The sequence below is a fragment of the Podarcis vaucheri genome (assembly GCF_965113315.1).
Source record: "Podarcis vaucheri genome assembly, chromosome: W".
In the NCBI taxonomy this organism is placed as follows: Eukaryota; Metazoa; Chordata; class Lepidosauria; order Squamata; family Lacertidae; genus Podarcis; species Podarcis vaucheri.
The window spans coordinates 15,326,812-15,343,111 of NC_138757.1; the positions used below are offsets into that span (position 1 = coordinate 15,326,812).

The 16,300-nt window shown below is 46.9% G+C and overlaps 1 protein-coding gene across 1 annotated transcript in view; it reads left to right on the top strand.

Annotated features, from left to right (window-relative positions):
- The window catches only part of LOC309523258 (nuclear pore complex protein Nup214-like), a gene marked incomplete at its 3' end in the record, with an annotated part of 64,206 nt that extends 55,600 nt beyond the window's left edge, over positions 1-8,606 (top strand). Inside the window, exons 12-13 of the mRNA XM_082207043.1 lie at positions 6,469-6,567; positions 8,532-8,606. Coding sequence (XP_082063169.1) covers positions 6,469-6,567; positions 8,532-8,606 — 174 coding nt within the window. The remainder of the gene's footprint in view (positions 1-6,468; positions 6,568-8,531) is intronic.
- Between the last annotated feature and the right edge of the window lie 7,694 nt (positions 8,607-16,300).

The window sequence follows — 16,300 nt, forward strand, 5'->3', positions numbered from 1 at the left end:
ATGGATCCCGGCAAGGTCCAGGCAGTGCTGGAATGGAAAACACCCAAAACAAAGAAGGATGTGCAGAGGTTCCTAGGGTTTGGGAACTTCTATCGTAAGTTCATCCGAAACTTTGCCCACCTGACGGCGCCCATTACGGACTGTCTCAGCAGTAAGAAGAAATTCGTTTGGACTGAGGAGGCGGAGCGAGCATTTGAGGAACTAAAAAGGGCCTTCGCCTCGGAAGAACAACTTCTGCATGTGGATTTACAAAAACCGATGAGAGTAGAAACTGACGCATCAGACAGAGCTATAGGGGCGGTGCTTCTGCAGCCAGGGAAGGAGGAGTCAGAGTGGAGACCGTGTGCTTTTTTTTCGCGAAAGCTGAACAAATCCGAGAGGAACTACATGGTGTACGACCGAGAACTACTCGCCATTCATGAGGCTTTCCGGAGATGGAGGCACCTGCTAATTGGCGCACAACATAAGGTGCAAGTGTGCACTGACCACAAGAACCTAGAGTATTGGAGAACGGCCCGAGTGCTCAACCAACGGCAAGTGAGATGGGCCCAGGAGTTCTCCAAATTTAACTTTGAGATTTGTTACGTGCCAGGCCCAGAGAACATTAGGGCGGACGCTCTCTCACGCAAACCTGAATATTTGGAGGGGGAGGGAGCACCCGAAGAGAGACATGTCATTCCAGAGGACCGATGGGTGTGTGGGGCGGCATTGGTGGGGCAAAGAGAACTGGTGGAGGGAACGGAGAATGATGAATACGCCCAGGACAAACTCAGGGGTCTCAGGAGGGAGGGAGATAAACCCGGAGGTTTTGAGGAGAGAAACGGGGCGTTGTATTACAAGGGAGCGTTATATACACCTGAAGGAGAGTTGAGGGGGAAGGTACTCAAGCAGCTGCACGATACCCCAAAGCGGGGCATTTTGGGCAACACAAAACCATGTGGCTGGTTACCAGGGAATTTTGGTGGCCCAAGGTCAGGGAAGATGTGCGGGAGTATGTGAGAGGTTGTGACCAATGCCAGCGAGCCAAAGGGGAGAGGCGGGCGCCGGCAGGGTTATTAGAACCGCTACCCACACCTGAAAGACCATGGGAAGCAGTGTCAATAGATTTCATGACTGATCTGCCAAAGTCCAGAGGGAAAACAGCCATCATGGTTGTGGTAGACATGTTAACCAAAATGGGCCACTTTATAGCCTGCTCACATGCTGTCACGGCAGAAGAAATCGCGGAATTGTTTGTAGAAAATGTGTTTAGGTTGCATGGCGCCCCCTTGAGGGTGGTTTCAGACCGGGGGAAACAATTTACTTCCAGGTTCTGGAGGAAGCTCATGAGCTTACTGCATGTAGAGGTCAATTTTTCGACTGCCCGGCAACCTGAAACCAACGGGCAGGCGGAAAGAGCCAATGGCATCCTCCAGCAATATCTGAGGTGTTATGTCAATGACAGAGAGAATGATTGGGTGGAGAAGCTGGCGTTGGCGGAATTTGCTTACAACAATGCGGAGAACGTGTCCACAGGGATGAGCCCCTTTTTGGCTAATTACGGGTGCCATCCCAGGGCTTTCCCAGGGTGGGAAGGGGAGAGATGGAGCGTCCCGGCTGCCGAACAGTTCGTAGAAGAAATGGAAGCGATCCATCGTCAGCTCCAACTTAACTTAGACAGGGCCAAGGAGGAGTATAAGAGGCAGACAGACAAAAACAGAAGGGAAGGTGAAACCATTAGGGTGGGGGACCAGGTGTGGCTGTCAACCCAAGGGTTACCATTCAAAGGGGGTTGTAAGAAGTTAAGACCCAAAAGATTGGGCCCATTTGAAGTCACGCAACAGGTCAACCCAGTGGCTTTCAGACTCCGGTTACCGAACCACATGAAGCTGCACCCAGTTTTCCACAGGTCGTTGCTGTCACCGTATAAAGGGGACAGAGAAGGGAGGTTCACTCGGGGACCAGCAATGGAGGAAAGGGAACACAGCAACCATGTGGCGGAGATCCTCGATTCCAGGTGGAAGGGAGATAAAGTGGAGTATTTGGTAATGTGGGAGGGGGAACCGGAGTCGGAAAACACCTGGGTCATGGCAGAGGATGTCAATGACGAGGTCTTAATAGAAACTTTTCATCAGAGGTTCCCACGTAAACCTCAGCCTGTAGCGAGGTTCCGGAGGGAATACTTTGCTACCACAGATGAGGAAGAGGAGTTGGAGGGGTTCACAGATTCCGAGGAGGAGGAGGATTCAGCGACCCGGAACGGCGACCGATGGAGGGAAATGTTCGAGACGTCTGAAGATGAAGAGGATTCTTTTAGGGGTTTTACCTCCTCACCGCCCAGAGGAGAGGGAACGGGAGGGGGTGACGGGGGTCCAAGAGGGGAGGTGGATGTCAGGGAACTGCCATCGGAGGGACAGGTGGTGGAAGGGCTCACGGAGGCTGGGAGAGACCCAGCAGCTGAAGCAGGAACCAGCAGGGGGAGAGGTGGGTCTCTGAGGGAAAGCGAGCAAGAGGGAGGGCTCAGGGACACGTCCAGTGAGAACAGTGGGGAGGTTTCTGAACCTCCCATAGGGAGACCCACTCCTCGCCGGAAACTGTCACGCCGCGAGTCCAGAAGACGTGTTTCCGTTAAGGAGCTTTTATGCTGGAAGCGATTCCGAAAGCAACCACTGTCGGAATCTGCAAGTGACTAGAGCAGCCATGTCTGAGGGGCTGCGTCACAGACAGAGGTTTGTGGACTTGAACAAACTCTGAGGGACTACGATTTTACGCACAAGCAGCTCATCATCCCATCACACAGACCATTCCCTTCTGTATCTCCATCCCATCAGGTGGAAGCATGAACAGCTCCTCATTCAAAATCCCGTATAAAAAAGCTGTATTAATGTCATGATGGGAAACATGCAGTTTCTCCTCCGCAGCGATCTTGAGCATCAGCCGAATGCTCTCATATTTGACTGTGGGTGAGTAGGTCTCGTGGTAATCCTGTCCTGGTACCTGTGAAAAACCTCTGGCAACCAATCTGGCTTTGTGTCTGACAACCTTGCCATTCTGGTCTGTCTTGGCCTTGAAGACCCATTTGCTGCCAACCAGTCTCATTCCTGGGACTACCGGTACCAGTTCCCAAGTTTGGTTCCTGTTCAAGGAATCAACTTCAGCCTTCATGGCATTAAGCCAAGGCTCAGCATCTTTAGAGGTTAACTCCTGAACCTCTTTGAAGCTTGAAGGTTCCCACACCTTCTCTGAGCTACTAAGAACAGCAGTTGCTGTCTTAGCAAACTCATCAGCATACCTCTTTGGAGGTTTGCCCTTCGTGGCTCTCTCAGATCTGCGTAATATACGCAAGTCTTCTTGACTCATCTCCTCTTTCTTAGGAGAAAAGCGACCAATGGTGAACAGTGGTTCTTCCAGTTCATTGTCAGACGCATCAGATGGTCTGACTGAGGCCTTTGCGCTCTTGTATTCTGCTGTGTCATCACTGTCACTGACACCAGCAGCAGCGCCGCCCACTGAACTGGAATCCGAACTCTGATCATCATCATCATCTTCATCAGCTTCCTCAGCTTTAGCTGCTTGCTTGACATCACCTTCATCCTCCTCTGGGTAACTCTGGAAAATTCCCACATTTTCCCCCCACTTAGGATTGTACTCAACACTCCTTGGACTTAGAGTTAGTCATCCATACCCTGTAAGCACCTTTTTCGTACCCCATGAACAAACCATGTGCCCCATGCTTCCCAAGCTTGTTGGTTTGTGGGGAGTGTACCCACATGTCAGAACCAAAGATTTTCATGTGTTTGATGTTGGGTTTCTTGCCAAACATCTTCTCATAGGGGGTACAACCAATAGGTGATGACAATCTGCGATTAAAGGAGTAAACAAAATTCCCCAAAGCTTCCCCCCAAAACTTATCAGGGAGATTGGCATCATGCAACAAGCTTTTCATTCCTTGCAGCAATGTCTGATTTGCTCGCTCCGCAAGCCCATTCATCCATGGCGATCTGGGCGTTGACATGTCATGCTGGATTCCCTTCTCAGTCAGGAAAGCTTCAAACTGCTGAGACGTGAACTATCCGCCCCGATTGGTAAACAAAGAGCCAATACGTTTACCGTGCACATTCTCCAACCAAGCACAGAATGCCTTAAACTTCGGAAACGCTTGCGATTTCTGTTCGAGCAAAAACACATGAATGTACCTGGAAAAAGAATCAATTAGAACCATGAAGTACCTTGCTCCTCCTAAAGAGGGCGCAAGTGGACCAACCAGGTCCGCATGCACTAGCTGGTAGGGTTTGGAGGCCTGCCTGCTAGACTCCTTGCCTTTTGGAGCAACCTTCACCTTGTTCTCTGCACAAGATACACATTTCATGTGAAATTTACAGGGTTTGATGTTCAAACCCTCAACCACCTCTGGCATCTTGGCCAGTGCCTTCCAAGAGAGGTGACAAAACCTTTGATGTGCATCGTGAATGCAACCTGCATGAAGAACTTTGTTAGTTTGTGCAACACAACAAGAATCAGCATTAGACACAACAGCACTAGTGTCGTCATAAGTTATATGGAACAAACCATCCATAAACTTTGCATGCAAATAGTCCTCTTTGCCTTTACTGATGACACAGACGCTCCTCTTGAAGGAAATCTGAAAACCATGCCCAGTAAGCTGTGGGACACTGAGCAAGTTGCTTGCAGCTCCTGGAACAAAAAGTACATTACTGATGGTTGTGTGCAGACTTGCAAGTTTCACAGTCCCTTCTCCTGCGATTTGCAGCGTCCTTCCATCAGCCAGGTGGATCTCACCTTCTTGAGGTGTGAAGGAGATAAACAGGTGGCGGTCCTTCGAGATGTGGCGGCTGGCACCTGAATCGACAATAAACCTGCCTTTGGCTGTTGGAGCAGTCTTTACAGCAAGCAAACCCTTGTTTTCCACCAGTGTGGGCTTTTGCAGCTTGCCCCCCTGCTCCTGGCCAGCAGACGTGCCTTTAGCCTTTGGTGAAGCTGTGCCAGCAAACATAGCCTTGTTTTTCCCTGGCGCGGGCTTTCCACCCTCCCTCTGCTTCTGGCCATCTGCAGACGCCTGCCTCTGTTTACCTTTGCCTTTCCGGCCTCTGCAAAGGCGATGACCTTGGTTCCCATGAGAAACAGAGCTCTCAGCTGCCGACTCCTTGGCTCCCCCTGGAGGCTGGAACGCTGCCTGGGATGACGTGACGGTCAGCTCCCCCTGCAGCTTGCAACCGGTGCCCTCAGCATCCCTGCATTCACTCGCATTCTGGGAAACAGCCAGGACCTCCGATGCAGTCAAACTCTGGGCTGGGATTACTTGCTGGTGAGCAGCTTTCAAAGCATTCCACATCCCATGTGCAGTGGTGTTGCCAGCAAGCGTCTTAATTTCCTCAAGAGAGACGGATAAGACTATTACGTCAATGGCCTTCGAATTTTGGCCTTTCCATTTCTCTGTCAGAGGAACCAGGGGGGCCTCAGATACGGTATGCCACACCCCAAACTGACGCAGCAAACTTTCACACCATTTTGCCCAGGTTTCATAGTTCTGCCCATGTAACTTAGGACACTCATTTGCCTCAGAAGCTTGGAAAAACTCCATTTCCAGCTTTTTGCTTTAGCCGTGAGTCTTACTAACTTCAGAGACTCCTTATCTTGGCAGCTCATTAATCACGAACTCTCTGGCTCGGCTCCCAGGCCAATTAAGCCTTCCGGAGATCTAAGACTCCTTCCGAGGTAAACAGAAAAGCCTCCCTCTTTTCTTTCGCTTTTCCCACGTACCTCTCAGTCTGTTGCAGTTTTACTCTCCTGTAGGTGCTGTGAATCTGGGCCCGAAACCTTGTTGTTGGGAATACTGCCAGGGAGATATAATCCATCATGGCCCCAAGCCGGCTGCCGGACGTCCATCGATCTCCCGTAGACAGGCAGATCCAGCAGTTAGCGACACAAAGCCTCAGAAATAGATTGCCACATTCCAGGCTTGTGCACACTGTTTATCAGCAGAAACACAGCCAGAAAAGCTGCACCGCAGAAGAGCATATTCACAGACTTTATTAAGCGTTGAACAGAACAAAGAAAAACATGACCGTTCTGAGTCAGCGTCTCTGACCGACTGCAAAATCGAAAGGAACAGCAGAACATAAACATCCTGTGAACAGGACATGTGCAGACTCTGTGACTCACAAAGCCTGCTCCCTTTTAAGGTGGAATGGAAATATCCTAACAGGTTTGTGCATACTGATCATCCCTCGTCAACCCGGCCAGCTCTTGCCTCCCTACAAACACTCCCCCCCATTTGTCCTCGGGTATGACATAACGCGCCTCTGGACCTCCCTCCCCTTCCTCGTATTCGGGCTTGCGGGAGAGGGCGTCTGCTCTGACATTTTCCTTCCCAGGCACGTACCTAATCTCAAAATTAAACTTGGAAAACTCCTGAGCCCACCGCACCTGTCGTTGGTTCAGCACTCTCGCCGTTCTCCAATATTCCAGGTTCTTGTGGTCAGTACACACCTGGACTTTGTGCTGTGCGCCTATGAGAAAATGTCTCCATCGTCGAAAAGCCTCGTGAATTGCCAGCAGTTCCCGATCGTACACTGTATAGTTTTGCTCTGACTTGTTAAGCTTCCTGGAAAAGAAGGCACACGGTTTCCACTCCCCATTTCCCTGCTGGAGCAATATGCCTCCTACAGCTCTGTCTGATGCGTCCGTCTCTAGCCTCATCGGCTTCCGCAGATCCACATGTAGGAGCTGCTCTTCCGACGCGAACGCCCTCTTAAGCTTTTCAAAGGAATGCTGGGCCTCCTCCGTCCATTCGAACTTCTTCTTGCTGCTGAGACAATCCGTTATGGGTGCCGTTAGATGGGCGAAGTTCTTGATGAACTTCCTGTAGAAATTTGCAAACCCCAAGAACCTCTGCACGTCCTTCCGGTTCTTGGGAGGCTTCCATTCTAGCACGGCCTGCACCTTGCCTGGGTCCATTGCCAGACCTTTGTCTGACAACCTGTAGCCCAGGAACTCCACCTCTTGTGCATGGAATTGGCATTTCTCCAGTTTGACCCACAGCTGATGCTCCTGCAGCCTTTTCAGCATTTCCCTGACATCTTTCACATGCTGCTCCTCGTTCTCTGAGTAGATAAGTACGTCGTCCAGGAAGGCCACACAATTCTTGTACAGCAGGGACCCCAGCACGTGGTGCATGAATGCTTGAAATGTGCTGGATCCCGATTGTAATCCGAAGGGCATAACGAGATACTCAAAGGCCCCCAGAGGGATGAACATCGTGGTTTTCCATTCATCCCCCTCCCTCATCCTTATCAGATTGTACGCCCCTCGAAGGTCCAACTTGGTAAAAACCTTCCCTTTCCTTACCCTGGCCAAAATGTCATCAATCCTGGGCATTGGGAAGGTCACCGGTTCCGACACCCGGTTCACGGACCTGTAATCTACGACCAAGCGGGGCTCTTTGGAGTCTCTTTTGTCCACAAAGAACACTGGACTGCCCCCCACCGCCCTTGATTCACGTATAAAGCCCCTCTTCAGATTCTTGTCAATGAACTTCCGCAACTCCTGCATCTCCCTGTCTGACATGGCGTACAGCTTACCCACTGGTAACTGAGCCCCTGGGAGTAGGTTGATCTGACAGTCAAAGGGCTGGTGAGGGGGTAGTCTATCCGCCTCTCTCTCGCTGAAGACTTCTTCCAGGTCTGCATACTGAGGTGGTACTCTCCCCTTTTCTCCCACCACCATCCCTGCCACCCTGGCTACTGCCATCCTCGGGGTTTCCCCTTCGTGGCAATGCTCTACGCAGTGAGCTGACCCAAAGGTGGTGCCACCCTACTACTGGGTAGGGTGCCACCCTACTACTGGGTCGTGCAGTGCCAGCCAACTCATTCCCAGTATGATAGGTGGTCCTACTAAGGTGGCTACGTGAAAGGCAATGGTCTCAGTGTGTCTGGAAACTGTCATTTTCATGGGAGGGGTCTGGTGGGTTACTTCCCCTCCCAAAAGTTCTCTCCCATCAATCGTGGTTACTTGCAGGGGATGTTCTAGAGGCACCACCTGTAGCTGGTGTTCTAGCGCAAAATCCTTGCTAAAGAAGTGGCAAGAGCTGCCTGAATCCAGCAGCGCCTTCACTTTGATGGGGTGTCCGTTTGGGAGTTCTAGCACCACCTCTATGGCGATGGCTGCTCGGGGAGGGTCTGGTTTGGGCACTTCTACTGGTTGCTCGCCTGGCTGCTGTGCCCGCCTTCCTGCAGCCAAGCACTGCCGTTTCCCGGCGCCTCCTTCTTTTCCTCCTCACTCCCCACTGCCCCCACCATTCCTTGCCACGCCTTCTTCTGAGGGCATGCTCTGGCAAAATGTCCCGGCTGCTGGCATAGGAAACACCTCTTGCTGGTTTTCCCCTCCTTCTTACGCACCTTGCTGGAGTTTGAAAACCCGCGCGCGCTCGCTCCTCCAATCTCCATTGGCTCCTCGGGTGGCACAGTAGACGCTGGCATGTCTGGAATGCGGTTGTCATGCCAACGCTCTGCTCTCCCTTCCCGCCTTTCCAGAGCACACGTCTCTTGTCGGACTCCTACAGCGAGCGCCAACTTGGTCAGCTGGTCCATCGATTCCGGGCGGGGTGAGCGGGAAAGTTCGTCTCTCACCCAAGGGGATAAGCCCTCCTCAAATAACATTTGTACTGGTTCCGAACTCAGATCCCACCCAAGTTTATGGATCAGCATAGCAAACCTCGACCAGTACTCTCTCACTGACTGGTTTCCTTGTTTGCACCCCATCAGTTCTTTGCGTGTCACACTCAGTTCAACATCGCTCGAGAACATGTGATCCACCGTGCTAAAAAACTTCCGCAGGTCCTTCAAGGCCGCGTTCTCCGCTGCCATTAAGGGTCGAACCCAATCTCTGGCCCGCCCCTCCAGGTGCCCCACCACGAAAGCGACTCTTCCCCCATTATCGGCAAAATCATCGTACTGCAGCTCCAGCGCATACTGCACTTCTGTCTTAAAAGCGTTATAATCTCTGGGGTTGCCCCCAAACTTCTGCACAAGTCCCGGTACCTTTCTTGCGATGGGGGTAATCTTCCCCTGGGCATCATGTGTCCTCCTTTCATCCAGCCGCGCCGCTAGTAGAGCCAGTTGCTGCTCCAAGTCTCGGTTTCTCTCCTCCAGACTCTGTCCGCCTTTGGCCCCCTCTCCTGCGCCGGCTCCTCCGGTTTGACTCATGACTGTACCCCGGTCCTCTTGCACACAAGCAATGTAAGGGACTCACGGATTGCTGTCACGGGAATTGGGGTTACTTGTGTGTAAACCTCTAGCTGTTCCAAACTGCTTAGGGGCGGTTGTGTCTTTCCCTGACTGAGCAGCCTTGGCGCTGCTGCTCAGTCGCTAGCAGAATCCGTGAGTGGGCGTCTCCTAAATTTCCTCCAGCATAAGAATTCCTTAACGGACAACCTTCGCCTCGCCTCTCTGCGCGGAAGCCTTCTGCGCAGAGTGGGCGTGCCTAGTGGTGGTCCTCCACCTTCCTCACTGACTTCACTGGAAGAATCTCGGAGCCTCACCTCCGAGATGCTCTCTGCCTCTCCCTTCTTCCTGGTGTCACCTGGACTTCCTTCCCCAGATGACGTTCTCTCTCTACCCTTACTCGTTCCCTCTCCTGCAGAATCTGGAAGCCTCGCCTCCCCCCTCTGCTCTGATGTCAGTTCCCTGACAGCTTCTTTCCAGGTTTCTGGTATTTCCTCCTTCTTTAAAATGTTATTCATCACTTCTTTTAATGGTACAGACAGGGTGTGTTTCATTTCTTTATAGTATCTTGCACTAAATCCATCCGGTCCCGGTGTCTTCCCACTTTTAAGTTCTCTTATTGCATTTATAATTTCATCCATTTTGATTGGCTCAATCAATTTATTTTTATTGCAACTCGATATTTTCTGCATCTCTTTCTTCTTTAAATAGTCCTCTATTTCTTTTGCATTACCTCTCCCCTTTCTTTTATACAATTCTCTATAAAAATCTACAAATCCTTTCCTAATTCCCTTCGGATTTTCAATATCTTGATCTTCCACTTTTATTTTGTTTATTGTATTTTGCTCTTTCCTTTTTTTAATTTGCCAAGCCAGCCATTTTCCAGACTTATTTGCAAATTCAAAATTCCTCTGCTTCATTTTTTTTAATATTCCATTCCACTTCCTTATTAATTATCATCGCAAATTGAGTTTGAAGCACTTTTATATTTTGTTTCACTTTTTCATCCTTGGGCCTAGTAGTTAATTTTTTTTTCATTTTCCATAATTTGTTTTAGGATTTCCTTTTTCCCTTTTTCTCTCATTTTGTTTTTAATTGCATTTTGCTGGATAAAAAAACCCCTCATCACCGCTTTACTAGCGTCCCACACCGTACACATTCTTGTGCCTTTATTCACATTATTTAGAAAGTAGTCCGTTAGGAATTTCTGTGCCCTTTCCACTATCTTCTGATCGTCCAGCAGGTTTTCATTTATTCTCCATCTGAAAGATTTTTCTTCATATCCTTTTAGAATACATTTAATTGCATTATGATCTGAGAAGACTTTTGGTTGTATTTCAATCTTTAAGGTTCTCGATGTTAGTTCATTGGATATCCATATCTGATCAATTCTTGACATTGATTGATTTGCTTCTGAAATAAATGTGAATTGTTTTTCTAATGGGTATCTTAGTCTCCAAATGTCCGTCAAATTACAGGTCTCTGCCATTTCAAAGAATGATTTTGGAAGTTTCTCTTCTTTTGTTTTCCCAAATGCCCGTAGTCTATCCATTTCCATTGAAACTACACCATTCATATCACCCATTATTATGATCTTTTGATCCAAATATTCAAATAATCTTTCCTCCAAGTCCTTAAAAAATTCCATTTTATTTCCATTTGGTGCATAAACTCCAATGATTATCAGTTTTTCACCTTGCCAATTGACTTGGACTGCTATAATTCTCCCTTCTTCATCCTTAAATATTTGTTGCGCCTCCAGTTTATTTTTTATGTACCAATACCACTCCTCTCTTTTTACTTTTATCAGATGAAACAAACTCATTTCCTAATTTTTTATTTATCAAAAATTTTCTGTGCGTCCTTTTAACATGCGTCTCTTGTAGGCATATAATGTCCAAATTCTTTTGTTTTAAATATTGTTCAATTTTATTTCGTGGTTTTTTTATCGTTCATTCCATTAACATTCCAAGTCCATAATTTTAACGCCATATTGTATTCCAATTAATATTTCAATATTACAAAAGATTTTACTCTTATAATTTCTTTTCTTCTCTTCTGGCAAAGATCTTGGCAGGTTTCCCAGTTTCAGGAACCTTTTTAAAGCCATACAAGGCACATGCAGAAATTAAAGGAAAATAGGCTTGAGGCAGTTGGGTCTGCATATTTATTGCAGCAAACTGACCTTCACCTACTAAATGATCAAAAATGACTCCCTGGGCTGCATGAATGGTGGCTTGGTGCTTGGCAGTTTCGTGAAATTCACTCTGCCATATCACAAATTGACCAGGATTTAAAATCATTTTCATGAGTGCTTTCCAATCAAATGGAATTTTGCAAAGCCTGATGACGTGCCTTCCAAAAGTCATTTGACATAAGTACTGGTTAGACCAAAACCAAACATTGATTTCCTGAGTTCCCTAATTACAGAATAGGGAAGGCTGTCCCAGTGGCCTACCTGGCCACCTTGATTATCTGGTGTCCAAGTAATGGGACAAACTTCAATAAGTTCAGCAAGCTCCTCTAGGTTTAAATGAGGAGATGCCTTTGCCTCTTTAACCATGTGCTGGACGGCAGAGAGGGTTTCCTTCCCTGCCTTAAGGAACTCAGATCCTTTTCTGCCTGATTGAGAAATCTCTAGTACCAGTAACTAGAAAGGATTGTTACTAGAAATCTTAGGCTGAAGCAGCGGCGTAGCGTGAGTTGTCAGCACCCGGGGCAACGCAAGTAATTTGCGCCCCCTAACCCGGGGCAAGGCAAGTAATTTGCGCCCCCCCCTAACCCCTAACCTGCGAGTTGCCGCTGGCGCTGCCGCCCAAACGACGCCGCTTGCCCGGAGGAGGAGGGGGGCAGAGAGGCGAGGAAAATGCAACGGCCCAGCAGCTGCAGCAGCACCGGCGGAGGCGGGGCTGTGAGGAGGGGCTGCCTGGCGCGTCCTCCGCGGCGAGCGCTGAGAGCCGCTGCCTGCCGGGCGCCTTCAGCCCGGACGCGCGCACAGCTCGTCGGTTCCGCGAGACATGCGGCTCCACTACAGCCTGCGCCCAAGGCTCTTCGGCGACTCCGGAGGCAGCGAGCGCGCCCCCCCAGATGTTGCGCCCGGTGCGGCCGGCACCCCTGGCACCCCCCACGCTACGCCACTGGGCTGAAGCCCAGGAGGTATTTGACGATTAATGTCAGAAAGTTCTAAATCTGATTTAGGAGAAACTATTTTTGATACCATAGGTGGTGTGGGTGGTGGATTCATCAGGGAAATTAAAGGCTGTCTTTCTGCTGGACTAAATTTCTGAACAGCATCTTGGCACAGATGCCACGTATGTAAAATCTTTTTTTAAATAAAAAATAAAATAATTTTTATTAGGTTTTTTACAAATATAGCACATACTACAACAAAGAAAAAAGAAAAAGAATCACAAACATAGGCAAAAATAAAAAAATAAAATAAAAACATAACAACAAACACCTAACAACATAAACAACACAAATTAATTAGTTGTTTAAACATCTAACCTTATAAACATATTTTGGACTTCCTCTGGGCCCTCCCATCTGAATTTCCTTGTATTTGAATGTAGTAGTTTTCTAATATCATTATTAAAACACAGTATTCCAATTAAAGTCCAATTTCTTAACTTTTCTTAGAGTTCTAGATCTCATTTATTTAATTTACTCCTAATTTAATCCCAGGCCTATTTGGTACTTTCAAGCAATTTCTAATTTTTAATATTACAATATTTATTCAAATAGTCTTTAAATTTCTTCCACTCTTCTTGGTATTCCTCTTCTTTCTGGTCACGGATTCTTCCAGTAAGGTCAGCCAACTCCATATAGTCCATCATTTTCACCTGCCATTCTTCCACTGTTGCTAATTCTTGTGTTTTCCATTTCTTGGCTATTAAAATTCGGGCAGCAGTTGTGGCATACAAAAATAACTTTACATCTTGCTTGGGTAGTTCAAAACCTATTATTCCAAGTAGAAAGGCTTCTGAGTTTTTTTTATAAATGTATATTTCATCATTTTTAAAAATTCATTATAAATCTTTCCCCAGAAGTCCTTCACCTTGGGACAGGTCCACCACATGTGATAAAAGGTACCTTCCTTTTCTTTACATTTCCAACATAAATGTAATGGTTCAAGGGGTTGCTCGTGCGTAAGCCGGTGCCAACACCTGGCTGGGTTGCCTAAGTGAACCTTTTCTGTCCGGACAGCCACTCACCCGTGGCTGTCTCAATCGCTGGCAGAATCCGTCAGTGGGCATTTCTTAAACTTCTTCCAGCAAAGAAGTTCTTTCACGCCCAGTCTCCTCCTACTCTCCCTGCGCGGAAGCCTTCTGCGCAAGGAGGGCGTAGGCAGCGGAGGACCCTTCTTCCCCCCGCTGGTTCCCAGCAAGGAGTCATGTGACTGCCTCTCTGATTCCCCCATCTGCCCCCCTTCTCCACTGGAACTGAGCTGATTCCCTTCCCCAGAAGATGGGCTGCCTCTCCCAATCCCGGGACGCTCTCTGGGATCCCTCTGGAGCTCTCTCTCTCCCTCCGGCACTGATGGCAGTTCCCTGACAATAAATTATCACAGTTATGATAAATCTTAGCTAATTTAACGGGTCAAGTACCACCTAGACATCATTTTCATAATATTTTCCTTTAACATCGTACATGCAGTAAACTTAACCCCTTTCTTCCATAACTTTTCCCAGTCCTCCATCATTATATTGTGTCCCACATCTTGTGCCCAGTCAATCATAACTGATTTAACTTGTTCATCCTTTGTATGCCACTCCAACAACAAATTATACATTTTAGACATATTCTTAACATTAGTGTCTAACAACTCCGTTTCCAATTTGGTTTTTTCTGTTGCAAAACCATTTCTCTTATCAATCTTGAAAAGTTCATTAATTTGATAGTATTGAACCCAATTCACGTTATCTTTGATTTGTTCAAATGGTTTTATATTTAACTCCTTCATTGTCCTCTAACAATAAATCTGAATATCTCAACCATTTATTTTCCATATTTAGCTCTTTTGGGGCCTGTGCTTCCATTGGTGAAATTCATTTGGGTGTTTTTCATACCAAGAGATCCTCCATACATTGTATAGCGCTTTTCTAATTATATGATTCTTAAAACCACTATGGGCCTTTATCTTATCATACCATAGATATGCATGTTGGGATACTGCCAGGGAGACAAAGGCCATCAGGAAGGCCTACACGTCGTCTCCAGACGATCTCTCGGTCTCCTGTAGAACAGCATCAGTAAATTAGCGACACGAGCCTCAGACACATTCCAAGACCCATGAACGCCCTTTTCGCAGTTTCCACAACGGAAGATTCACCCAGGAGAGCATATTTACAGCATTATTCAACGTTGGTCAGAACAAAGGAAAAACATGACTGCTTGCATCCATGTCGAGGAAAACAGTAAGGACAAAAGCTATATACAAAACGGAGACTCCCAATGAGCAGGAAGTACACAGGCATGTGACACACAACAGCCTGTTCCCTTTTTAAGGAGGAACGGAAATATCCTAACAATGCATGCCAACCAAATTGCTTGTCCAATCCCTCCAGGTCCAAAATATCTTCATTGTCTAATTTAATCCAATCTTTAATCCAGCAGAAGGCCACAGCTTCAAAGTATATCTTCAAATCAGGCAGGGGAAAAACCCCTCTTTCTTTTACATCCATAAGTAGTTTATATTTAATTCTAGGTTTTTTCCCCTGCCAGATAAATTTGGAGAGCGCCTTCTGCCATTCTTTAAAACATTTAACATTGTCAATAATAGGTAAGGTTTGAAATAAAAACAACATTTTCGGCAATACATTCATCTTAACCACCAATATTCGGCCCATAAGTGATAATTTTAAATTTGACCATATGTCTAGATCTCTTTTAATTTCATTCCACACTTTTCCATAATTATCTTTGTATAGATTTAAATTTTTCGCCGTTAAATTCACACCCAAATATTTAACCTTTTTCGAAAAGCCCTGGCCTGTATTTTCAATAAGGATTTTTCTTTCATCGTTATCTAAGTTTTTATCCAAAACTTTGGTTTTGTTCTTATTTAATTTAAATCCTACCAGTTGCCTAAACTCCTGAATCATCTCCAGTGCTTTTAATGCACTGGTTTCTGGATCCTGTAGAGTTAAAACCAAATCATACTGCAAAGGCTTTTAATTTATACTGCTTAGATCCTACTACAATGCCCTTAACTTCCTCTTCTTTCCTCATCATATTTAGCAATACCTCCAGAACCAAAATAAATAATAGAGGAGAAAGTGGGCACCCTTGCCTGGTTCCTTTCTCGATTCTAATTTCCTCTGATACCACATTATTGACAATAATTTTAGCTTTTTGTTCAGAATAGATCGCCTTAATACTATTTAAGAATTTTTGACCAACCTCAATTCTTTCTAAAAAAAATTCCATAAAAAGCCAAGAAATGTTGTCAAAGGCCTTCTCCGTGTCAATAAACATTAATAATGCTTTACAGATTCTTTTAGCCTCTAATCTTTGTAAATGTCAATTATATTCCTATATATCTTGCATATGTCTCCCAGGCAGAAATCCTGCCTGACCTTTATGTATGTATTCTATTAAAACCTTTTTCAGTCTATTGGCCAAAATATTTGCAAATATTTTATAATCCACATTAAGTAATGAGATTGGTCTATAGTTCTTAACATCCGATCTATCTTGCTCTGGTTTCGGTATCAGAGTTATACCGACACTTCTGGCCAGCGCTAATGGCGGTCCTCTTTCCGAGCTCCGGAGGAGGACTGCTCTGCGAGTTCGGGTCTGACCCGCTACGGCAAGCGGGGGACCCCTAAAATCACAGGCGCGGAAGCCTGTGAACAAGGAGATTCGGTGGGCACCAGAAGCGCCCCTCTTTACCGCAGAAAGAGCCTTTTTAAAGGCTCCGGAACGACATCGGGGGAGCGCGGTGCTCAGAATCGCTACCCAGCCCGCAGGGTGAAGCCGCGTCGCCATTAGCGGAGAGCGCCGATTCCTTCCTGTAAATTCTGGACTGAAAAAACCTGTGAGTAAGATTGAACATCTATTTGAGATTAAATCCTACA